The 26,242-nt window shown below is 43.3% G+C and overlaps 1 protein-coding gene across 9 annotated transcripts in view; it reads right to left on the bottom strand.

Annotated features, from left to right (window-relative positions):
* Positions 1-18,498, bottom strand: part of LOC119890301 (BAH and coiled-coil domain-containing protein 1) — a 64,336-nt gene extending 45,838 nt beyond the window's left edge. For all 9 annotated transcript variants that reach the window (XM_038701579.1, XM_038701542.1, XM_038701525.1 and 6 more), the window contains exons 1-2: positions 18,276-18,498; positions 14,957-15,280 (exon numbers count right to left, since the gene is read on the bottom strand). In XM_038701579.1, the coding sequence (XP_038557507.1) occupies positions 14,957-15,128 (172 nt within the window). In that variant the 5' untranslated portion in view covers positions 15,129-15,280; positions 18,276-18,498. The remainder of the gene's footprint in view (positions 1-14,956; positions 15,281-18,275) is intronic.
* Positions 18,499-26,242: the final 7,744 nt, after the last annotated feature.

The raw sequence follows: 26,242 nt of genomic DNA on the forward strand, positions 1-26,242 counted from the left end.
TAAAGTTGAGTTATGCCTCCGACAGCTGACACTGGTCATCCATGGAATGTTGCTGCCGGGGCCTGCTCAACATCTGCAGCAACACACTTGAGCAGAGATGAGTAATATTAGGAGCATTTCCTGCAATCTGTACAGAGGAGAGAAGGTCATCCTCACCCGAACATGAGCAGATGAAGTGTAACATAGAGCAGGGCAGCCATAAAAAGCCTCTCCTCTCCTCTCCAGCTGGTTAGCTTGATGTAGGCTTTAACAGCTAGGAGCAGAAAAGGCACAATCCAAGGTCAAGTCAGGGGGACGGTGGGGAGGGATATCACTTGATCAACTGCTCATGGCTTGTCTGTCTGGTTGGTTGGCTGCACAGCTACCATTGCAGTCATCTTATTTCCTTGGCAGTGATCACATCTAGTCCGCTGGACGGGTGGGCGGGCCGGACAGTCACGTGTTATCCCCTCCAACACTACACAGTATTTGTCTGCAGGTCGTATTATGAATCAGCATAGGAGGAGGGAGGCCTTGTGGGGTTACAAGAGGCTTGCAGCATCTGATCGAAGTTAACAGATGTGTTGCAGCTGCTCATTTTGCTTGCCATAGCACATCCTCAAACACACACACACACACACACACACACACCCACGCACACAGATACACTCACTGAAAAGGCATACAAAAATACCACTATATATACACACGCATGTTAGCGGGATGGAAATTAAAATCATATATTTTCCAAGTGGCCATGCTCAATAGCACTACTGGCAGTGTTTTGGGTTTCAAATAAAAACCCTACATCCCAGAGTAACCATTAAACCGACTTTGAACAGCGTGCCTCTGAGTGCACATGTTGGCTTTTCTTATTTTTCTTTAATATACGCTGAGCTCTGCTGGCCGTAAAACATGTCAGCACCTACACGTTGGGCCAGAAAACCTCAAGCTATGTGATGGGCCTGACCAGTGAAATGATTTGGGGAATCTGTGGAAGGAAGACAGCGAGTCACGGCCGTAGAGTTAAAGGGAGGAAGCATGAGGGAGAGGTAGCACAGGGAAACCTCAGCTGGGTGTCCCCCTATCCATGGGAGAGAAACAGCTTTCAGCAGGTTATCACAACGCCACTGTGAGCCAAACACAGTCTAGACCTGGCAGAGGCCATTATGGAGAGAAGGGGGGGGGGGGGGGGGGGCAGAGGGAGGGGCAGGGAGAGACAGTGAAAGGAGAATAAAGAAGAGTTATTAGGGTGATGTGAGGCAATGAGGGGAAGAGGTCTTACTGAAATGTTTTGACACAGAAAAATAGCAAATGTGACACAGGTACTTAAAGAAGGGTTTGAAAAGCAAACCACCGCCATCTTTCTTTCTGTGCCCCCTCTGCCCTGTTACCTTTGTGTCGCTTGGTACACTCACACAAGTGATAGTTGCAGCTGCAACTTCCACATGCTGCTCATTCATTTAAGCCCGATGGCGTCTCATGGCTGTCAGGCTGGCCTTCATTCTTTGCCAGGTTGAGCAGTTCGAGCAGAGTCTAGGTCCCTTCACCCAGATTACTCTAGATCCTAAACACCCCATTATTTTCATGAGCTCACATGAACACTAGGCAGTCTGGTACCATGAACAGCCCACGCTAGGACCGCAACTTCATTACACTACTACTGTACAGTCCTGCTTTATCAGCTGAGCATTGTTTTGTGCCATATTGGTGCCGGCATCAACAGCAGCAGCAGCAGCAGCTTTGACTTGTTGTGCCAAGCTACACATTCCCTCACAGCCCTTGTGTGTGTGTGTGTGTGTGTGTGTGTGTGTGTGTGTGTGTGTGTGTGCATGGATTTGTGTGTTGGAGAGTGTGGTTTCTATCTCCTTACTGTATTTGTTCTGGCACAGTATTCTATTGTGGGGCTGGGCTTTGCACTTCTCAGATAAGAGAGCAGTTATGTCAACACTGGCTGCTGTGAAGGAGCCGCCTGGTCGTGTTGACATTCTACAACACTGCTTATTTACTCTGACCACAGAGTTCAGCCATCATCTAGCCTCTAATGCACTAATGACCAGAGGCCTCCTGGGTGGAGCCCCCTCCTGGCTCTGAACAGTACTGGCGCTCAGCTTGTCAGGTGAGAAGAAAGATGAGGGGGTTGGGGATAACTAATGGCTTTGAAAACCCCTGAGTTGAAAGCAGACTGCCAAAAGATTCTGGAAAAAAAAGTTGACGAATCCCTCTCACAATACACACAACCCCTTGTAGACTCAGGCAGCATGAGTCTGCATATTGAGCTGAGCTGAGCAGCCCTATCAGTAAAGAGCCAGTGGAGCAATCCATGCATAATTAGGGGGGGGGGGGGTTAATTGACTTCTTTGAGAAAGATCCTGATTTCTATCAGCCAGTCCCATAATCATGTGGGCCAGGGCTCTCATTAAGCCCCCTCCCTCATTTATCTCTCTTCCCCTCTAACCCTTTACCCTCTCCCTCCCTTTCCTCTCTCCTCCCCCACTTTAAAAAAAAGGATGGAACCCCAACCGCTTCTGCTGTGTCCTCAGCAGGCAAGGAAAGGGTGAAGCAGATTTATAACTAGCACCTGAGTGAGTAAGGAGCACACTGGCACATAAACACATGATGAGCGCACGTCCACACGCACACACAAACACACACGCGCGCATGCTAAGGCTCCAGACTGCAGTTGACCTGACTGTGACCCCAGTGCGGTAATGTACTGGCTAGTAGGTATTAGCAACAAACCTGTGTGCATGGCTCCGTGTGGCCAGAAATGTTCTCCACATACACAGTGTTACACAGAAGATTCAGAACCAATGTTTTGTTTTTCTATTTACAACAATAATGCTCAAACCACAGTGCATCAGGAAGAGCACCGTAACAAGTGCTTTGAATTATTTACAGGCAGAAAGTATACACCGCCTAATGACACGCATCCTCACCACAAACAAAAATACATTAGGCTGGCATGTCAACACCTATGAATATTTACTAAAACATCTCTACTAAGACAAGCCTTCAATGTGGTTTCAGATACAGAGAGAAAGCAGCTCCTTCCTGGATGCTTTCCTTTTCTCACCCCTTCCTCCCTTATTCCCTCTTCCTCTCCGTTCTTCGGGAGCGGTGGAAGATTTGGGGAAAAGCTGAATTCCATTAAGAGAGAGGGGGAAAAAGGATGATGTGGAGAACAGAGATGAAAAGTGACAAATGAGAGATTTCCTTCACAAGCTCATAAATCATTATACGCAGGCAGGGGCAGTATGAGGGCTCCCTCAAAAAGCCAAACTTTTTTCCCCTTGCACAGCCAGTGCTAACCACCTCTCTCCCTTTTTAACATATGTGCAGAATCACATACACAACTATGCACACTTTCTCCCTGCCTCTTTGCACACACTCCCAGATGGTGTGTGCTGGAATGGCATCCACATTGCTCTCCACCAGTCTGGTTGTGGCGCAGTGGCCTGGCTGACTGGCACAGAAACAGGTCTCATAAAATCACTTACAGTTAGGAGTGGTGCCGACATCAAAGTGGCGCGCCTTAAAACCAGGCCTGTTAAAATGTCCGAGCACGTGCGCTGAAATAAATCCCGCACATTCTGTCACATAAAAACACATACAGGGTGTAGGGTTTTGGGAGGATGGTTGAACAGTACAGCTGCTCCTGCAGGTAAGCAGGACTGCCAGACAAGGGAAGATGATGGAAATTAGCTCTTAGCATTTGCTATATGTACAGCAGGGTGCCACACACTGGGTGAGGATGTGGGAGAGCAGAGAGCAGAGGCACCCTGCTGCGTTTGGAGTTATCTGCTGAGTTGGTGGGGAGCAAAAGGAGTGCGCAATTGGGAGAAACTGTCAGCAGCCTTTTAATAGCTCCAGTGTTTGTGCGAGTGAACGTGGGGCCATTGTTGAATGTGAGAGATTAAAAAGCACTGCCGTTGGACTGGACATATGTGCGCTGTGGAGGGAAGGCGGCGACTACGGCCCGGTTGGAGAGCTGGGAAAGCTCAGTCAGTCACTGCTGGGAAACTTGAGCCCCTTGCAGGATGGCCTCAGAGACTGCCGGATTGATGGAGATCCAAAAGGACTTAGGATCTGCTTTCATTCTGAATGTTCACCATCTGCTTGGCTGGAAAGAGAACCCACAGAGCTGGAGAAAACTCTGTCAACTGACAGATGAGACAGTGAGCGTAAAAGTGTGCATGTGTGTGTGTGTGTGTGTGTGTGTGTGTGTGTGAGTAGTTGTGCAGACAGTGTGTCAGTATTGATCCTCAAAGCAGCTCCATTTTCTGAAAGAAGATCTGTCAAAAGGGGATACACACATTTATACACATATACCCCCCCAAAAAATAGCTAGGCATTAATTCATTGTGGACCTCATGGCTTAAATAAAATTCTTTCTCTAAAACAACAGACATCTGCAGCACCATCACATGTTCCAGTATGCCTAAAAGTCCTGTCCTTCCCACACAGCTGCATAGTTTACTCCGCCTCCACCATGCCAGCTGTATTGATCCATCCAGTTTCCATCTGTACAGACGACTCTGGTTTGGTAAAGCCCTGTTACCAAGGATGACCACTTCTCTCCTCATACTTCACTGGCTTCCTAGTAATGTAAGGTACAGACCGTCCAAGTCACCATAATAAACTGAACACGTGTCCTGTTTTGTTTCCTAACAACTGCAAACGAATCCACATGTGCACAACTAGTCCATTTATGATCCCTTAAGCAGCCGCGGTCTGCAGCTGACCTCCGAAAGCCCTCCTGCATGAAAATGCCTCCTGTAGGTCGATCGTGTAATCCCTTGAGTGGCCCTTGCAACACTCCAGCCTATCTATAACCCATCACTAACCCAGGAAGTAATCAGCGGAGATGCACACAAAAGAATTCCTGTTACTGTGTTGAAAGTTTTCTCTGACCCCCGGACAAACCGTGATGACGTCTGTATCCCTTCTGTCTAGTTAAAAGAGAGATAACACGGGCCTACGAGCCTGATGAAGAAACAGCAGATACACTCCCATAACTGTCATTCCATATGCTGGGAATGCGATGGGATTTACAGCACTTGCCAGCAAAACAGTAAACCACAGCTTCTTCTCCAATGGGGGCGTCTGCACACCTGAGAACAAGCTGTTCCACAAGCAAAAAATTAGTAATTAAAATTATGTGGTGAAAAATGAACACAGCTTCTTAAACTTTTTCCCTGATTATTTATGCACAAGACTTACAGTATAATGTTGGATAAATCCATCTGTGCGTGTTATTATTCTGATTACTGTCACAGATATATCTGCTAATCAGCGTAATAATTGAAGCAGGTGGATTTACTACATACCACAACATCCCTATGCAGAAGTGGAAAAGAGAGATGGATGGAATATAAAACGCCCAGGGCTGAGGTAGAATTAGGCACCTGCATCAGCCCCCCGTCCACCCCCACATGCTGCCCTCTCAGCTGCCTGCCACTCTGTTTCCTCTCTCCCTCCTTTTATACAATCTCTCTACCACACAGCTCCTTTGATTGCTCTTTCCCGTGGGCATACACACACACACACACACACACACTGACACACACACACACACACACACACACACACACACACCCCAACACACACAAACACAAAAACTCAAACACGCAAAAACACACTTCTTCCGTGCTGTTCAGAGACAGTTGCGCCAGCTGAGTTTTGATTTGGAAAGAAAAGTTGCCTCCACTACAAATAACGACAGGCACTCAAAAAACAAGCAGAACACAGTTATCACACACACACAAACCCACACACACATATGCAAGCAAAATGCATAACTCAAAAAAACATGCAAAAAGCACAGAGAAAAAATACTCTGAAAAGCAAGTTTAATCACAGATACACACAGGCAGCCACCCACACGTAGCAAACACTCACACACGTGTATCCACACACCCTCCCATTATGCTGTATAACCAAAAGGCATTCAGCCATTTCAGCAGCATTCTGAGAGCCAAGCCAAGTGAGAGGTCTGTCAGTGCATTAGCCAGCATGTAATCATAGCCCAACCTCACTCCAATTAGAAGTGGTTCTAATTCTTCACTGGAAACACTGCCTTCTTCCACCGCTAATAGTTTACTTTACTCCAACAGCTGACAGACCCAACCCTGCCTTGGCTTCCTAAATACACACACATAAACACTCACACAGACACACCCACAGCTGTAGCTCGTCTGTCAGTACGGGAGATCAAAATGGATCCTGGGAATAGTCCCCAGCCATGTCCCACTTGTGCCACATCATTCCCTCGAGTCTTTAGGCTGTGCCACAGTTCACCTATGCGGTGGAGCTCTGCGAGTAAAGGCCTCCTCCCCGCCTTCCCTCTCCGCTATGTTCAAAAAATCTCCTATTTTACTAAACATGACAGAGAGAAATGACAGTGAAATCATGAAACAATTGCAAAAATAAAAACCCGAGCGCTCCTAAAGACTCTCTGTAGATTTGGCGGGCGTGTGAGGGGAGGGTGGCGAGATAGCGCCGGGGAAACGTTAGCTAATGAAGACTGAGGAAGAGGGAACTCTCCCTATACTGATGGTTTTGCTATTAGCCTGTAAGCCGGTGCACTCGGGTGTCACTTCAAAGCATTCCCTACTATTAATCAGACTATCCAGCCCTAAAGCAAGGGCCCCGCAGGCTGTGCCGCTAACTACCCCCCTCAACATCAACACAATGGAGCCATCATTATGGCCGTTACGCTATGCCTCGGCCAGACAGTGCACCTTTATCTCGGCATATACGTTACATACTCACGGCCAATTAATTTACCTGCCATGTCTCAGAATAAAGGGGTGGAGTGGGTGGTGGTGGTGGGGTGTATGTAAGCATGCATTACCATTATGTAGTGGTTTATGTATTTGGGTAGGGGATGGGGAGCACTTGGCTCAGGTTGCATCCAGCAGGCTGTGTATTCTGCCTAGGGGGCTCTTTATGAAAGAGGCTGAAACCTGTCTGGCCCAGACCCACAGGCCCAACCCTGCCCTGATCTGGCTCTCACCTGGCAGCTCCAGGCGGGCCGCCAGCTCAGCACAGCGTCTCCATGAGAAAGCGTCCCCCCAATAGGCCCCCCTAGCTAACAACAGCCACTCAGCTGGATATCAGCCACCAAGCTTGAGGATTAACTACCACACTGGCCCTGTCTCTTTAATACTAGACACATTTTATACAATGCTAATCCTCAACATCAACTCTTTCTTCCTTTTGTTTTGACTGTTGTGATGGACAGCCCTTTCCGCCGGGTCAAAGCGAGAGCCCGCAGGGCAGGGGTGAAGAAATTATTCTCTTTTTATCATGGCGATTGTCAACTGAATGTCAGGGAGGCTAATGGGGGAAATACATTGCCTTGTTTTCCATTGCTTGCGTCTCGTAAATTTGCACATTCATGTTACATGAGGATGAAACAGCTTACGATACAAGACACTCTCCCCCTCCCCCTCTGTCTCCTGTTGTACTGTACTGAGAGCCTGCAGACTGTAGCAGTGCTGAGGGGATGAGATAACCGTTCACCATTGTGAGAAAAGACTGTCAAAGCTTTGTTTTCTTCTTCCCTGCTCTCTCTCTCTGTCTCTCTCTCTCTCTCGTAAGAATATAAAAAAGCTGGAGCAGTGGTTGCAGAAATAGTCCTGTTTCTATAATTAGATGTAAACAGACAAACCACACTCTCAAGCTTGCTCTGTCCCACTGGCCCCTCGGCCTCCTGGGAAGCAAGATGTGTGAGTGTGTATGAAGTGCGAGTGTTGTGAGTGTGCATGTGCCTTTGTATGCGCCTGCTTGCAATGCACCAGTAAGTGTATGACAGCATGTGACAGAGTGCATCTAGTCTTGCTGTCGCTCTGCTCTTTTTCTTCTCTGTCTGTCTGTCTCTTTCTCGCGCATACACACACACACACACACACACACACACACAAACTCAGTCAGTCCCCTCCCCCACATTCACCAGAGGGTAGGTCAGTGGCCGTGCATGGCGAGCACAGAAAGCTAATGCATGCAGCACAGGCAGACAAACACACATCTGTTGCTGAGGAGCCAGTCATTTGCCCCAGATCCCCAGGACACACACAGTATCAGACAGAGGAGGCAGTGTAGCCTAGTGGTCACACCAGGCAGAGGGGACAACAACAAAAAAATAGGTGGAGGGCAGAGACCCATTCTGAGTAAATGTGGGGGACAATTACTGTAAAAGAGAAAGGTGAGGATCAGGATCATCAGAGGGACATCAGTGGGACAACAAGTGATCTGACAAAAAAACAGCACAAGAGAGAGAGGGAGCAGGATTTTTGTTCTAATCAATGTCAGTAGGAGCACAGGAAATTCATGCGAGAGAGAGAGAGAGAGAGAGAGAGAGAGAGAGAGAGAGAGCGGGCAAGAGAGTGGAAGAAAAATGAGAAAGAGAGACAGAGAGCAACAAGTCCCCTTTGGATTGAGGACTAGGCAGCTGGTTGGATGGTCCCAAGAGACTTATTAAAATGGAATTCCTGATGCTAATCTTTGTTTTCTCACAAAAGGGCTGACACATCATTGAGAGGCACACTGCATGTATATTTAATGGCAAATCTCTGCATATATTTAGCAGCACACCTCATTGTTTGGTACTGTGTCACCACCGCGCGCTGTTCCACTGACAGTCACTGAATTGTGGCCCATTATTTGAGTTTATCTGCTCTTAGTCCTGCCCCTCCACCACATACCATCTACATTTGTGGATCATAGTCCGCTATTTGAAATAGGGAAGCTTAGAGTACAGAATATGTAAAATAAAAATAAACAAAACAGGAACAGAAAGGATGCGCTGTCCAGGAACAACTGATGAGTTGTATAATTGCTTCCTTTTTAGAACGAGTCCCATACATTAACAACATGTTAATGCTACAGCTGAAACATCGGTCTGTTTTTTGTAGAACTGGACAGGCGTCTGACAGATGAAAAATTGTGATTTTCAAAACTCACTAAGTGAGACCGCCACACAAGCTGTATCACAAGCATGAAACCCTGCCAGGAGCACTATAGTGGCACATCCAGCAGGGACAGACTCAGAGACGTTAGAGGGTTAACAATGCACCTGTCTAGGCCTCACAGCCAACCACAGGGTGCCTCTGCTCTAGTGGGGGGTTTGTGCAAAATCCACCCACCCAAACAACCACACACACGCTCATGTGCATACAGTATTGTCACTGACCACAAATCTGCGAACAACAATAGGGCAACGGTTCTTTTTTTTTTGTTCTTTTCACAGCACGATTACAATAATAAAATTTAAATTAAAAAACAAGTAATCTGGATTTTCTGCTTGAGCCGTTAATATTGTCTAACAGCTGTCACATGCAATAGGGCCATGCACTGAGGTGGGCCTGGGGCTGCCTGATGAGAAGCAGCCTGATACTGGGAGAGGGAGGGGAAAGGGGGGGTGGGGGGGGGCAGCAAGATAGATCCAAATCACAAACATAACAGCCGTCGTTGACTTTTGGCAAATGTATCGGTATATACAATCTCGCAAATTTCGGTGTGTGTATGTGTGCTCGTCATGGGAAGTGAACAAAAGACTTTAATGGCCTTGTTGGATTCTTAATGCAACTTCTCACTTCCTCATGTTGAGTGTAAAAATAGATGGGAAGGTTTTGAAATCCAATGCCCTGAAATCCGATACAGGAAGGTATTACCCTGCCCGTCACTCTCACCCGTGGGTCTCCTTTGTGTTTGTCCTGTGTACACGCCCCATGCTTGAGGCGAGGGCTCTGTGGCACCATGCCACACGGTGTAGTGTGGGTGGCGGTCTGTTTGAAGAGCCTGTCTCTGAGGCAGCATGGCCACTCACTAGCCAAATTCCTCTTGCAAAGCCAGACCCCTGCTCACCCCCCACCCCACTAAGCCTAAGCCTTCACTTTCTGCAGACAGTTTTGCTGATTAGCAAAGAAATGCAAAGAAAAGGAATTGATTAAATCATCCAACATCAAATCTGTCACTTAAGTTACCTGAGTGTAATGAATTCCAGATGCTGTAATTTTTTGATGACTGGTTATCGAACACCTGGTATGATGATCCGATAGCGACAAAATTAAAAGTCTGGGGCTTGCCAGAGTTTTAATGATGCCAATGCCTGAATCCTTTTAAAACAGGGTGAGCGCACGTTACCCATGTAACCAAAGTATTTGCAAATATGTGAATCTTACTCTTTCAAAAACAGTTTACTGCCCTTGCAAGTCATTTGGGTTTCCAGTTGGCGTGTCAGGGGGAGGTGACAGATGGCGGCAGCAGCGAGCAAGGTGCTATTTCAGCCAGGTGTAGGATGCCAAGTAACACCTCCACTATTCAGGGGAACTCTTGTGACATTGCATCTGAACCGTGTCATCTCACAACAATCCACAAACGAGCCCGACAACAGGCCAAGGTTCTCACTCTGTTTTGCAGAGCCGGAGCGAAAGAGGGAGGGAGTGCATAAGGCCCGAGCCAAATGGAACTTGGCCCAAGACCCACGTTCTGTCACTGTACTTCCACCACGGTTGCTCCCAGATACAAGTAGCCTTTTAATGTAACATTTAAGATGGATTATTCAAGATGTCAGTTTTCTTTTCTCCCCGGTAGGGCTCACCTCTTGAATGTCTCTCACCAAATCCCCAAAATTGTTCTGAGATTCAGAGAGAAAGGACAAGCACAGGCTTCCTGTTGCTCTGGGTGCTCTGCAGCTAAATAATTACACTGCATGCAACATACTCCAACCACTGCTCTTGTCTGGGGTCAACAAGGATGGGGGGGTAGGTAAAGCCAAAGGGAAGCAGGGTACTGTGAACGCTCACAACACAAGAGCTACAAGGCCAAGAAGAAGTAAAAGAAGCCTCCCTTCCCACAAACAACCCTCACCCACTTACTGAGGTTTATTTTTTAAAAGACCCTGGTTGTAACCAGCCCTCTGCTAACTCCACCAAACACCTGTGTTTGTCTTTGAAGTGTCTTCCTAACAACCACAGACCCATGGGATATTCCAGCAATGAGACGTTCAATAAAAGTCTCTGTAAAGTTATTTATTCCCCTTTGGGGGAAAAAATGGGAGAAGGCAGACAGCATAGCTAACCTTTGAAGGGGGAGGCTGCTCGGATATCCAGCTAGGACATAAAAACCAAGGGAATGACAGGGACATCCTACCAGAAAACAATAAAGGGGGTGGAAGAGACTATTTTTTATCTTTAACAGCAGCCGTAAAACACACACAAAGCTGGGGTCTGCAACAATGGCCCGGGGCAGGGGAGGGTGGCTAAAACAGAAGTGGCAGGAAGACCACCGCTTCCCAGACACAAGGGTCTTCCTGCTGGAAAGAAAGGAGACTGAGAAATGGAGGGGAGGAGAGAGAGAACAGCTTATGGAAAGGGACACAGAGGAGATGTAAAGGAAGGGGAGGCAGAGTGAGCAAGATGACACAAATATGACCTTTGATTACATGGGGTGTTTAGAGCAGAGCTCAGCCATGGACAGCCTCTGAGCTCCTGCTGCTTTCACACAGCCACACCTCAGCCAGAGCACACTGATCAGAACAATATGGCTGAAAGATGAGCCCCCAGCCATAAATGCAAGCAGTAAAGACAGCTCCACTGTGTCTCCTCCTTTGACACTGTCCAACATCTGAATCCCAGCCTCACAGCCAAGTGAATACTGTCTCCAACTCTGTGCCGGAGCCAGCAAGAGATAAAATTACTGTTTCAAAGTCCTTGTAAATGAACTGGCTGAATTAAACCGCATTAGATGAGTTTACAGGTCTGTCTTGCTGTATCAGCAAGCACAGAAGAGAGACAAGTTGCTCCAATGTCACAATCCCAGAACACAGTGCAAGTGCAAACTATAAATCGACCACCTGACATGCATTACAAATGACCGGCTTGTAGTAGGTGAAAATGGACAGAGGCAAATGCACACTGACAGAATCTCTACCGGTTCTAAGTTAACATGGTTCAGTGGGCAAGAAGGTAGGAGTGTGTGTCTGTCTCTTGTTTCCTAATTGCAACCCAACTCACTGGCGTGTACAAAAGAAAGAAATGAAATTTCCCCCCAAAATCTGAAATTCTATGAGGAAGCAAGGAACAATGCCAACGGAGGGTGTTGCAACCGCCATCACTCTTTTCAGCAGTGAGGGTGAAGGGAGCGCTCACAATAAATACCTCTGCAGAGTCAGAGGAGCCCTTTCAAGGAGCCACATCAGAAACCTGCCACTGAATGCATTTTTACATCAACCGTGAAATATTCATGCTCTTTGTAAAGTATTCATGTGAACCAGTGTGCAAGTTAGTCCCTGGGGGAAAGTGCAGAGAAACTGAGGGGATCCAACACATTCAGCAAACAACATTCTCAGTTGTGCTAATGTTGCTAGCATAGCAGACACTTGAGGGGACACTAATGACCTGCCCTGTCAAGACAAACAACAGTCTGGGACCAGTTTGGTCAGGAACCCTACGAGCATTTACTGTTCTTACATAGTGTGACAGGCCTGTATTCATTTGGGTGAAGTGACTGAAAAAAGGGGAAAAAAGAAAGATTTTATTAACATTAACTTGATAGTGTGATCATAAATTGTTGAAAGTAAATAAAATAAAATAAATTATACTCGGTTATTTTAAATTTAATAGAATAAATGAAAATGGTTTTGAAAATGTACTTTTTCTTTTCCTTGTGTGACATGGATTATACATTTGCATTGTGTGCTGTTTTGATGAATTGCCATCCTAAAAATATATTCCATGAATAATTGTGATTTATGCTTCATGTCTCGTCCACCTATTTGTATTATGACATGCTTGACATTTTCAAATATTATTAAAATAATCAATCAAAGATTGCACATCAGCAGAGCACAATACAAAAATAATTCCAACGGTGCCTAGAGGAGATTTAGATATACTGTGAGCTCATGTCAAATCATTCTCCATGTTAATTCAATAAAACACCTGAAATGCAAATAATTAAGTAATTGTCCAAATCTTGAAGATATTAGATCCAGTCACACCCCTGTGTACTGACAAGACTAGGGGAGAACAATAAACCACCTGTGCTGCTTATTGAACAGTGGTGACATTTGGAGGGTACGTCTTCATGTTGGTGCAGCACAATACGACAAAAGAAAAACCAAATCTGGTTGGGGGAGCACCGGTACCCTGTAGCCAGCATGAGCCTTCATGCTCTCAACAAAACATCTATAAGAAAAAAACATACGGACACAGGCAGTGTGTGAGTGTGTGTTTGTGTGTGTGAGCACTGCCAAAAGCAAACATGAATGGTTAGAGATGAATGGTGAACAGCGCCCATGAATTCTCCTGAATGACTAATTATGCCTCATGTTTAGCATGATTTTGAAAATAAATTCCAAATCTTTATGAAACAAAATGAATTTGAAAAATATATTTCATTGGGCTGCCACAAGACTGCCTACAGTAGAGCCGTTTAAACATAAACCAAAAAATAAATACAAAAAATGTAACGCAGAATACAAATACATTGTAAGAAGTTCCTTTGATTTAACCACCTACAACAACCACCTACACTGAGCCCACAGAATTCAGATATAATTTTAGCTGATACAGGCTACGTGACATAAAATAACTTTAAAGGGCTAAATATTCCTTGCTTGCCAGTGACCCAAGATTCCTCAGCTGCTGCATCATAAACACGTTTTTTTTAGAAGCCACATTAGCATATTTTCTAAGGAAGTTGTTTCAGAAGTGTTACTGTTTGATGCAATCAATATGCCATGGTTGTGACTTATTTAAATCTCCTTTGTTTCACATGGGTGGACAACAACAGCATATTGCGATCCAGTACATTACAATGCTGTGCAATTAATATATTTAGTTTTATTTGTCGTTAGAACACTAAATTAGGAATACCATTATATATTTAATTAAACCCAATACAACATCTACATAAACTAGGTCATTTGGCCAAAAGTACATTATAAATCAGGTAAAAAAGTCTCAACAAAAATTCAACATTTTCAGCATCTCAAAGGTTTTGTATTTTGGGGGGGTCATTGTATTCGATTGCATTTGACTGTGCATGTGCTGCTTTTGTTGTGTCCACTGTATTTTAAAAATATATCAGCTGTTATAAATTATTCTGTTCAGCAGTCTTTAGGTGGGGTTTTACATTTTGAATGTGAACACAAATGTTTGTCAAGGTCCACGTTTGGGTACACAAGATACCCAAGTCACTTGTTAAACCTGATGAATGCACTGTGAACACATTTGCACCCCGACACTTTGAAGCCCAATATAGAAGGAGGACTTTCTCTTATTGCTCTTCTTCCAAAAGCTTTCATACACTGTAACCCATGCATACCTGTTCATCCAGCTTCTTCCTCCGCTTGCTTATGGCTCTGGGGTATGGCCCAGGGTTTTTGGTTAAGAGATGGCACCAGTGTGACACATATCAATTTAACGTGAAGTGACAAAAGTCTCATTTCAGATTCAGCGCCAGAGCCAATGGGAAACCAGCATCTGTGTGCTCTGTCCAACTTCCAACTTGCAAACTAAAACACATCTTAAATGCCATGGCCAGCATTTACCCAACTTATCAAATGGCTATTTGTTTAACTAAGATGTCTTTCTTACCTTTGAGATTTACGCTATAAATGTTGATTCAGCTTAATCAAAATGCCCGGTCAGGCTTAGTGTAAATCAAATTCCACCTGATAGCAGATATTTGAATAGTGAAACTCGATCAACAGCCACACCTGAGCAACCATTTATTTTAAACAGAAAGCCCAGTCTATTCTTTTCTTTTGTGTAAAAATAATCAGCTTCGTACCACATCACACATGCAGGCCATACTATTATTCACGCTGATAACAGGCTTTATGGCGCAACATTTGAAGACCATTTGAAACAACAGACTGAGATATAAATGTTGCAGATATGGGAACAAACAACGTTTCAGTAGCTACATTATCGTGGGACAAAACCCTAGTAGATGTTTGACTAACCTGAGTGGGGAGCCATTGGTATGTGCGAGGGGTAATATTTTCCCGGCGGGAAGTGACCGGCATGCTGTACAGAGCTGTGGCCCGAGGGAGCGATCCGAGAGGCGGCTCGGTGCACCAGGGCGCCCCGCTCTGAGAGAAGGTGCGCCGGAGCAGCGAAATCCCGTCCTTCCATTCCGAAGAATGTTGAGTAATCCGAAATCCGGATAGGGCAGGTCAGGAAAATCAAATGCAGCCCATATAATAATCCTTTCCTTCAGATCTATGTGTTGCATTCAGTCGATCGCAGGCTTCCCCAGCCAAAAACGTAGCCCCCGATCATCTTTTCTGTCAAAAAGGAGGAAAATCAGAGCAATTTCCATTATTAAGACAAATGGAGAGCCCGGTTGAGAATTACACGATGCAAAACACTGACATTGCAGTCCAGTGTAATAAAATGTAAGAGAAAACAAAGCATTAGTTCCGCTCCATTTGATTTAGCTGTAATACCTTTCTGTCATATTAAGGCTTCTTTTGCATAGAGCTAAAACCACCCTTTTCGACCTAAAGCTGGTGGTATAAAACAAGTCAAGGCAGATAGAAACGGCCAGCAAGGCGTCCAGTAGCCCACTGAGCCTCACATTCAGCTCTATTGATCAGCCTGGGATATAGGCTAGGCCTAATGTGCATCATATGGAGAAGAGGCTTCATGCCCCACGCAGGAACACCGAAGAGATTGACACATTTTAGCTTTCTATGTAGCCTACTGTTCATATTATATTTTATACAAACAATTACTTCGACTAGGCTACCACGTCAGCACTTGCCAGCTGTCACTCTCTCCCAGAAACCATGGTAAGCACATCCAATATATCTTTAAAGAAATCGTGATTGCTGCAACAATCTCAAAAGCTTAGTAATTCTGTTAGAGGAGGGAGTGTGTTGTCCTGTTTAGGTGGGTTAAAATGATAGAAGCCTACTCAGCCTACATCTCAAGGTGAGCAAGGCTGCCTGCCTTCTGCTGCTCGTCCTATTGTCTCCTATTGGCGTTTTTTCCCCCTGCCTCTAACCTCTATCCAGCTCTCATTACAGCTCACACTATTTTCCCATTTTGCACTACAGTGATACATAAACTGCCATCAATAAAAAAATGTAGGCTATTATATTTTGCACCATCTGCAGAGTACAAAATAATCAACTTTGTCAAAAAAAAAAGAAAAATGAACAAATGAATAAAATGCATCGATCAATTTGCGGACATTCGGGCACAACCTGCTGTCACTTTAAAAAGTTTCGAAACAAATAAAGCAAGAGACCTGCTATTTAAAATAAGAATATAATTCAAATACTGCTCAATAACAGAGATGCATCAGCTCCTGAAAGACGTGGGCTCTCTCTCTCTCTCAGTGTGTGTGTGTGTGTGTGTGTGCTTTGCACGTGTGCGGCGCACCCATGTGTGAGTGAGTGAGTGTGTGTGTGTGTGTGTGTGTGTGTGTGTGTGTGTGTGTGTGTGTGTGTGCATGTGAATAACTGCACTCTCACTGTCTTCATCTGCCTTGACCTATTTCAGGTCAGGTAATCAAATGGAGTAGCAAATACATTATAAGCTCCATCCTCTGCCATGCCACAAAAATAATATTATAGGAGGAAAAAATACCCATTCGTATTAATTAAAATAAAATTAATTTCACTATAAAAAATAATTTTGCAATCAAACGTGACAGCCCATTTTTTGTGCCTCATAGATGGCAGTAATTAAAAATAAAGCTGGCAAACAGAAGGCAGCTTAATTGTATAGTTCCAAATAAGTAAAGAAATTCTACAAGGCTGAATACAGTATGGCTTTACATTAAATATTCTCAATTTGGGGTCTCTACAGGCTTTCACGGAAGGTTTGCAGGGGGTCCCCCAGCAAGATAAAAGCTTCATTGTTCTATAAATTAAATTACAAGAAAAAAAAATATCTAAATTCTGCCGTGTGTAAGAATGCGCAGGCATATCATATGCGCTATTTCATTCTCATCACTATTATCTCCCCATGTAGCCAGTTACAGCCTAGCCTACAATTCACGACAACAATAAAATCCTTCTGCACTGAGTTCCCTGGGACAAAATCTTATCAGCTGAGGCTTTTAGAGCCCGTGTGTGTGCATGCATGTGGCCCTTAACGTGAAAACGTTTAAGAAGCCTTGCTATTGCATACATGATTGCTGAGTCTTCAGTGTGTGGACTGTATAGAGAGCCAAGGTGAATGGCCGCCCGTCAGGAGGACTGCCTTTGTCTCCATACTGAGAGTGCTTTGCAGTCAGCCATTAGCCTACCTTCCCCCTCGCCATGCTGTTGCATTCGGCCCACTCTATATGTCCACTAACAACCTCAAAATAAAATGATTCAACATTTACAAGACTGGGAAGAGGTTGCTGCCGTGTAACTGTTCGAAATGCACATTCGTAGAAATTTAATCTGCAGTGGCATAAACACTCGCGGTTATTTCATTTTAGCTTTAAATGTGCGAATGCCCTCACCAAATATTCGCTTAAATTTTAAAAACCGTTCAAATAATCGACGCCCCTAATGTAATTCATTAAGCAGCCGTCAATTCCGTTTGCAGAATCCAATCGAAAGCAGGAACGCAGATAATAAATCAAATTACACTGTATAGGTCGGATCGCGCGGCGAGGCGGGCGGCCCTCCGTGGCTGAGCTGGCCGGCAGGGAGTGAACCTCGTCCGGGCCGAACACAAACATGCCTCCCGCCCTCTCAAAGCAAATTCTCCGCTTGAAGTTGACTGGAAAGCGACTGCAACCACGGTCTACACCCCACCGACAGGATAATAAAAATATACACATTTTTGAACAGTTTATGAAAGGCTCCTCAATCGTGGTCAATTGCAAACTTACGTAGCATGGCACGCTTCTAAAAATGTAATATAATTACAAGCAAAACATCAGCAAATAAGTCGTATATCAATAATTTAATAGGTTTATCTAATTACGATATTTATCTAATTTAATGAAACTATTAACATTATTATTAATAATAATAATGTCAATATAATATAATTAATTATGCCAACGCTAATAACAATAATAATCATAAGGTTACCCAGGTTTTGTATTTTTTTCCAGCACAACAGCCCACATTAAATCATAGGTTTAGTCCACGCAGTATACATCTCATAGATATTAAGGTTTTATTATTTTGTAAATTATAGAAATGCACTGTGTGTAATGAACAGCATGTCATATAGAATTTCAGACTAAATACAGCCTCTGCCATTACAAACAGGCCTTAAAATATTTTTATTCAATAAAAAAATCGAGTATATAAAATTACTACTTACTGGTATGTTAAATCCTTGCATAACAATAAATTATAAAATCACAAAACACAGGGAGGGAAGGAGCAAGGTCAAGTGCGACGCCCATTTAAAAATCAAAATCTGAAATAAACCATGTGGCTAGAGTGAAATCCTACAATATTTCCATCTGAGGCTGTGCAGTAGCCTTCTGGATGCAGTGGGACTAGGGCTTCCGGCCTGGCTGGATCGGGGCTCGGATCTCCGAGCAGCGTTTTCTCTCCCGGTGCAACTGCGTACCTCGCGTCTCGGGGCAGGCTAAACACGCCCTCCCATTGGTCGGATACCTGCATGCTAATGAGATTGTGCCGCCCGCCCGGAGATACGGAAGGTTGTGATTGGCCGGCATGGCAGGCCAATAGTGTGGTGGCTGGCAATGCTAAACAGAGTGAAAAGCGCCAGATTTAAAGCCCGGGATGCTCTAAATCGCTCACAATAGAGCTCATTGCAGCCTGAGCACAGCTTAAAATGCTTAGTAGATAATGTGAGGTCTACAGGCAGTGGTCATAATAATGGAAATAATTCAAGAACAGACAGTCAGTGTATGCCTGTGTCTAAGAAAACCCAAATTGAACTTGGATAATTCTCCAAACATAGGCTATTTGAATCAAAATTATTTAGGTACCCTGCCTACATGATTTGTACCAAGAGCTTTTCAGCTTGAATGTAACTCAAAAATGCACTACAGTTAAACAGTGGTGTTTATTGCATTTATAGTGGTCATAACAGTGTAGCTAAATAATCAAAAACTAAACTAAATTTAATTAAAAGTGGGTATAAAATCGCTGACACAAATAGTCCTACTAAAACATAAAGAGTGCAAAACAAAACGATACAAGAGAAAAGTATAGGCTATATAAAAACTAGCTTTATTCAGCAATGTTTGAAAAACACCTGTTTTGAAGTTTTCCATATAGCCTATAAAAACAGGCTCAAATGAAAGCAGAATAAATTACTATATTTTGAAACACATGCTTGAAGTAGCCTATCTCTGTTGATGAATATGCATTTTTCAGCTGCCCCTTTTTAACACATCAAACACTCACTGTACTTGTGTCTATAGGCTATTGTTTCCTTCTTTAGCAACTATGCTTTTTGACAAATGGTTTCAACACCAATTTCTTGAAACTGTACACTGAATCATGCAGACAAGACCATAATTCCAATATTTCCCTCATGTTATTACCATGGATTTGGTTATAACATTATGCTAAATGTTTACAAATACCCCCCCTCGCATGTAAGGTTCTGATTGGGTGGCACGGCGCCAGCGTATTGTCAGTCACAGAATGTAAACAAGACTGTGATTGGCTGTTGGCCAGTCCGCATTGGGCTGTCTGAAAAAAAAAGAGAAAAAGGCAATAACTGGCCCTGCGGTTTCAAGGCTTCCCGGGTTAGATGATGAAAGGGGATAAGAAGAGGCTGTTTCAAGGCGCCCCAAAGGCGGACCCCTATTGGCCCCGAAGCCATATGAGTCAAGCGTGAATCAAAGGGAATACTGCAGAGAGGGGGAAATTATATGTTGGATATTTAAAATAATCGAGGTTAGTTTTCGGATAAATGCGGACCAGCGATGCCTAATTATTATGAAAAGTTATGACAACAAGTAAAACGAGCCTCGAAACAATTCAGGTTATAGGTTGCACGTGAGGGTGAAAGGCGAGGAGAAAAAAAAGCTCCGGTTGTGGATCGCCCTGCCGAAGTACGCTTTAATGGAGAAAATCTGCACGGAGTCTTTCACCATTTTAAAGTGTGGCTGCATGAGGTTTGTCGTAGTGGGGTTAGTGCCGTAAAAAACAACAAAAAATGTAATTTGCTTGAGTTAATCGGATGATAGCGTCTCATGCTGTTTGTGTAGGCTAACCTAGTTGTGGTCTGGCTTTAGTGGCTGAATTCAGATCAGGGTGTAAAATGCTTACATGGAGCCAGGAGACGTAGAGGGCGATGTATGAAGACAACGATAGAGACAATCATAAATGTTGTGCAGCCAAAATATTTGACTGTTTTTAAACCTGCATGTTTGTACCATGTAGCCTGTTTTTTTCATTCCACCCATTTAACAGTTTTCCCCCATCACAGTTTTTCCTTAAAATACTTTTGCCTGGCCCCCTGATGTTAGGTGAATAAATAGCTGCAACTGTTTCCCATCCTACAAGGCTGTTTTAACATTTTATGTTCATGCTTTGTGAGAATAATAAAGAAGATAATTAGATTTATTTACTTTTCATTTTGGTTATTTCTCTACATTGGGCTATTTATTACTATACTTTTTAAATAGCCTAAATGTTTAATTTAACTGTCAGGTCACAAGAAATGAAATACACAAGGAATAATGTTATGACAAAAAGATTTATGTTACATTATTGCAAATTTTCTTGTGTGTTAGTGACCCCTTGCTCACATAAGATTTAGTTTTATTTTTTATCACTTTAGCCTGCCTGACAAAAATACTAAATAGTCTTTATTCATTCATTCATTATTTATTTACTTTGGGACAGATGAAACCTCAAACTGGCTTGTGGTGACTTGTCAATTCACAACGTTTATAGCCTGATCCTAGATTTACCCAACTTAGACCTACATTAGCCTAATAGAAATATAGTAAGAAAATATGTCTGACATTAGGCTTTCTTTACTTGCGCAAATTAATGTCGTTCTAAATGTAATGGATTTTTTGGGGCGTCCATTCAGTGTGACCATAATGTCATTTACCCAAGCAGACACTATTTTCATTGTGCGCTGCCTGTGTGAGATTTTACTAAAGGTCGGCTGCTTTGCTTGAATACTAACTTGTATTTTAGCAGAGGGTGTTGGAATTTCATCTCATCATGGGCTCACCTCGAGTGAGTGCATGCAATGTGAAACAGTCAAAGAGATGGTTAGTTGCACACACACGAGCGCGCACAGTAATATGCGTGCATGTGCACGCGCACACACACAACAGACAGAGTGATAATTAATGCGCAGTGAGTGATTTCTTAAGAAAAAGACCAGTTTTACGACGAGGATTGTCCTTGATCAGCGATGCGTTAATGATTGACAGTCTGTGCCTCCCACCCACATACAGACGGAGGAAGGGCCCTTGGATATTAAGGACAGACAAACTCATTGTCTATATGCTTGTATTTCCACACAAAAAATATCAAGAATACTATAAGCATGGCTGATTATCTGGAACATCTGACTGTGATAAAGGATACACGCTCTGGAAAAGTTTGAAACAAAAATGCTCGAGATTAAACTTGCATGGGCGTTTAAAATATATTGTTTTTATGCATTAACTACTTGAATACTGAAAATGTCACTGCAAGAATTTTATATTTAAAAAAGCTAAAATCATCCAAAATGAGTGATTGCATGTTGTTGGTTTTATGTGTTTGGTTTGCTTGTGTCATGACCAAGAAATCATTTGAAGTGTGTTGACAATGGGTAGCCTTTGACGTGTGTGGCACATGTGCATGATCTGATTGGATATCAGTCAATATATAAATTAGATGCAATTAATCACATATTGACAGTTGTATGCATAAACAAACATTTAGGAAGCAAATTCAACAGCTCTTAATTTGTGTGTATTCTTACACAAATATAAAAAAAATATACATATGAAATATTTTTTTCCTGTTTAGGCCTATGTGTGGATTGGCATAATTAAAGTGGGATAGATAGATGTGTGTGTGTGTGTGTGTGTGTGTGTGTGGTGGGGGTGCTACATAACAACTTGAATTGTAGTGGCATATGGCACAACCAGAAGCCTACTGAAGGTTGGCGCTGTTTCATGGAACTGTCTTCACTTCAAGGAGAGAACCCGGATCTTACCACACTAATAAAATTGTTCATTTTATTTTTAGATAATTCTCACACTCAACACATTTCAGTTTTTAGCAACAGGCCAATGACAGTCTGTTTTGAAGCAGGTCTCGTAAATTTACACCATACTTCCTCGGTCTGAAAACAAAGGATCAGTGCCTGCAAAAGACAGTGGACACAGACAATGCACAGAAGTGTCATATGCATCAGAGCAAATGGAGCACAAAAAACAGATCCAAAACAGGACACATGCCTAGTTTTAATAAATATATTCACCCCTAAAAAGAAAAGACCAATTTCTCAATCAAAATATTACACCCAGTGATTTTGCTACTGAAGCATGCAGGGCAAAGATCTAATAATTTGCACTAGCCTACAATCCTGTGACATCCTCTGGCACCTTTGCTCTTCTTTACCTTCCCCACCCAGGGAACCTGACATCATATTTTAACCCTGTCATTACCTCACTGGGGATTTTAGGAGGACAGTTTCCCTTTGTAGCCCTGCAGGCTCACAATGGATATGACAACATTTGCAAAGTTCACCACCAGTTGGAGGCTTCTAGTACAATTCCACTGCTTATAGCAATGGACAAAAAGCATGTGTGTTTGTGCTCATGTAGGCTATGTGCTGTAAAACCTAATCATTGCAACTAATGAATTCTACTGATTCACCAACGCTAATATAGATATAACATAAATAAATAAACAGCTTTAGTTGATGCTCCATTCAAATAGCCCTATTGATTATTGCCTCAGACTGTATCACGCATTAAGTCATTATGTTCCTTGACCAAGTCTTGTGATCGTGGATGTCTAACACAGCTGTTGAAGGCTTAACAACACACAAGAGCAATATTGTGCCTCCATTATCAAAGTCATCAGCCATGTTTTCACCCAACATCTGCAGCAATGGGGTGCTGGGGGACACTGGGGGATGGGGAGGTTGCAGGATGCTCCCATGGTCATGTGACCAAGATGGCTGTTGTCACTAAAAAGCTCTTGTTTGAGAGAAGAAAAGGGGGCTTGTGGTGTGATTGATTTCTCCCCCAGCTGCAGGTTGGAGGAGCATTGCATAAGCATCACATGGCTGAAGAGGGCAGCGATCATGTAGATCAGTTCAGATCAGTCCCAGACACGCCTGGTATCTCCCAGACCTAGAGAGAAGTCCTTGGCGAAGTCAGCCCAGCCATTTGGGCTTCCTCTTTTCATTCACAGTGCCTCTGCATTGATTTTACACAACTTGAGTTTTATCCTCTTTCTCCTCATGACAACCTAAATGCGTTGATTAGGATATTCTGATTTCTCTTGCCAGTTTGATAGAAAAATAACACCACAGGGTTTTTGTTGGCAGTGCAATGGTGCAAATGAAGGCTTTGTCCTGTGATATGAGAGAGATTCTGTTACGCAGCAGAGTATGCTCCAAGTTGACTGGTAACATAATATAACATAAGTCCTCTGCATGCAGATGAGCTCAGATGAGACCAGATTATCATGACATTTCACAATGAGGAAGTATGGAGAGTCAAGCATGTATGAGTTAAAGTTTAGATTCCCTTAACTGTAAACAAAAGTCAAATGATTTGATATAAAAATAATGACACTTGATCATTATTGCAAAGAATAATAAATGCCAATTTAATAGTTGGGACTATAGAAGCATAAGCTTAAATCAGCAATTACAACTTGGTTTACACTTAAGCAAAACATGCTAAAACTTTACCTTCTCCAATAAAGTTTTGCATTGTGTGGTCACAATGCAAAATCTAACAATTAGCAATGTGAACCTCAGCGTGGAAAACCTCGACAGCCAAACATGTTTGACAGTGGCAACACTGTACAATCATCCACCTCTCAATAAACTGCTGTTGAATCAAAAGGGTGAAGAGGCTGGGCCACAAGTTACTGATGTATGATCAACAGAGAGTCAATTATTCAGGCCTTGCAGCACAGCAGGCTGCAGCCCCAACTAAAAATGTATGGCTTATATAAATGGAATAGTTAAAAAGTATTATATGTTGATGCTCATCTACAGTAACAACAACAACAATAATAACAAGCATGCACTGAAGTCAGAGTATGTTAAAATGCCACGGCTCCTGATAACAAGCAACTTTTGAACAATCAGAGAAAACTAAGCATTCCCTCACAGTTATCTGATTTGGTGCACTGATTGTAAAGTAATAACTAAAGTGTACAGCAATCCCCCCGCCCCCCTTCCCCTCTCTCTCTGCTATAAATCCAGCTCAATCATCATACCAGCGAATCAGTTTATATGACATGTATATGCTTTTCGCATGAAGTTTCCAATTAAAAAATGTCCTCTGCAAGGCCTTAAACTGCTTTCCCCTCTATAGCAGAAGGCCCTTCTGTCATATTAATTTCACATCCCCAATAGCCGACTGTGGTTACGACATAAAAGTGATGGTCTGTGTTTCAGTATCCCGGCTGATATGACTCCCAAAGATATGGGGTCCTTTTTATTGATCTCCAAATATGCAGTTATCACTCTCGCTGCCCACCTGACAATCGCGCAATGTCTGCCAAAGATAAAAGTTTAACAATGCTTGATAATTTCAACAATGCCGAAGTGGAGAATAGAAGAAACAGCAGCGGGCACAGTGAGTTCAACGAGCAACATGTGCTCTAAAATCCTCAGTGTAAACCTTCAGGTAGAAAACCATTGACACTTAAATGGCTTTTCCAAACAATTTTTTTTGCATAGTTTGAATGTTGATTATGGATTTGCCAAACAAATACGCCCACGCAAAGCAAGAGACACAAGGTGAGAGAGATAAAAACAAAGAGACATCCATTTTTTTTTATGGTGCACACAGAGTAATTACAAGCTCCACACAGTGTCTTCCAGCAGGTTAGGTATAGTGGTAGGTTGTCCATTTGATTAAACCACTAGACATGCATTGAGAATCATTTTCCAGCAAACACAGAGCTAACTTTAAATGTAGTCTAGATACAGTAAAGTGGTGTCTGATTATTAATCTGTGCATCCAGTGTATACACATATCTTCTTCTATGTATTTTCTTTTTCATTATGATTTATTTTCAGAGGTGTAATATCTCTGTAGTTCAATATGAAGGTAAGCTTTCTACATATGCCTGTGCACATACAATACATGTGGGCCAGCGCGTCATTTGCCCCTCTAACATAGATATTGCAAAAGATATATAATATTATTGTTTGGGCGAATATGACCAGGGAGCCATGTTCTCCGTTCTCAGGAGGACATGACACATGGCTTAGTCTAGAGGATGGAATAATGTGTGGCAGAGTGAATGGCTGCACATGCTCATTACTATCATTAATCACCAGGGACAGAGATGCCTAATGATAGAGAGAGGAGGGACTTCACAGAGGGAGGAGGGAAAGGATATGACAGAGATGAAGGATTCCTCAAGAATATTAACATTTGGAAAATATAAGTCGCCTTCTGATTCATTTAAATGTATCTATTTTGGGCACTTCTGGGTCTGGCAACATCGCAGGGATTGCTCGAAACAAAAGGAACAGTGTAATTAATATTAGGCTTAATTGTCACTCTAAATTGTCACATAATTCTAATTTAATGTGGCGATCTCACTCTGAGTGTGAGGGGAAATTGGGCTGAGCCTGTTCCCTTGTGGTAAAAATCTCTGTGGAGATCAAATGGGGTGTGTGGCATTTTCTCACAGACGTTTGATTGTGAACTGATAGATTCCTTTAATGGAGCTTCCACTGGCTGCTTGGCTGTTCGTCGCCCAGTATAGCATGCAGCTAATGGGAGTAGCCGAGCCTTGAACCAGATCTCAAGGTGGAGGGGGATCTGGTGTAGCTATGCCAGCTCTGCAGCCTGTTCGGTGGGAGCTAGAGGCCCTGAGCTTGGCCGTCCCTCTGCAGCAGCAGAGGCTCTGGGGATAGTCGAGCATGGCAAGGGCAGGCTGTTTGATCAGCACATATTTTTAATTGGCTCCAGGCACCCTGGAGTGTCAGCATTGCCACGGTGTAGACTCCTATTGCACCTTTCCTAATTAAAATCATTACAAATTCCAGGCGCATCATAAAGGATTAAATGAGACTTCTGTCTGTGTGTGCGCGCCTCTGTCAGTGAGTGTGTTTTATCCATTGGTGTGCCTGTGGACGGGTGC

Source organism: Micropterus salmoides, unplaced genomic scaffold (genome assembly GCF_014851395.1).
Source record: "Micropterus salmoides isolate LMB-PRFRI ecotype aquatic unplaced genomic scaffold, ASM1485139v1 Ms_hic_scaffold_10, whole genome shotgun sequence".
In the NCBI taxonomy this organism is placed as follows: Eukaryota; Metazoa; Chordata; class Actinopteri; order Centrarchiformes; family Centrarchidae; genus Micropterus; species Micropterus salmoides.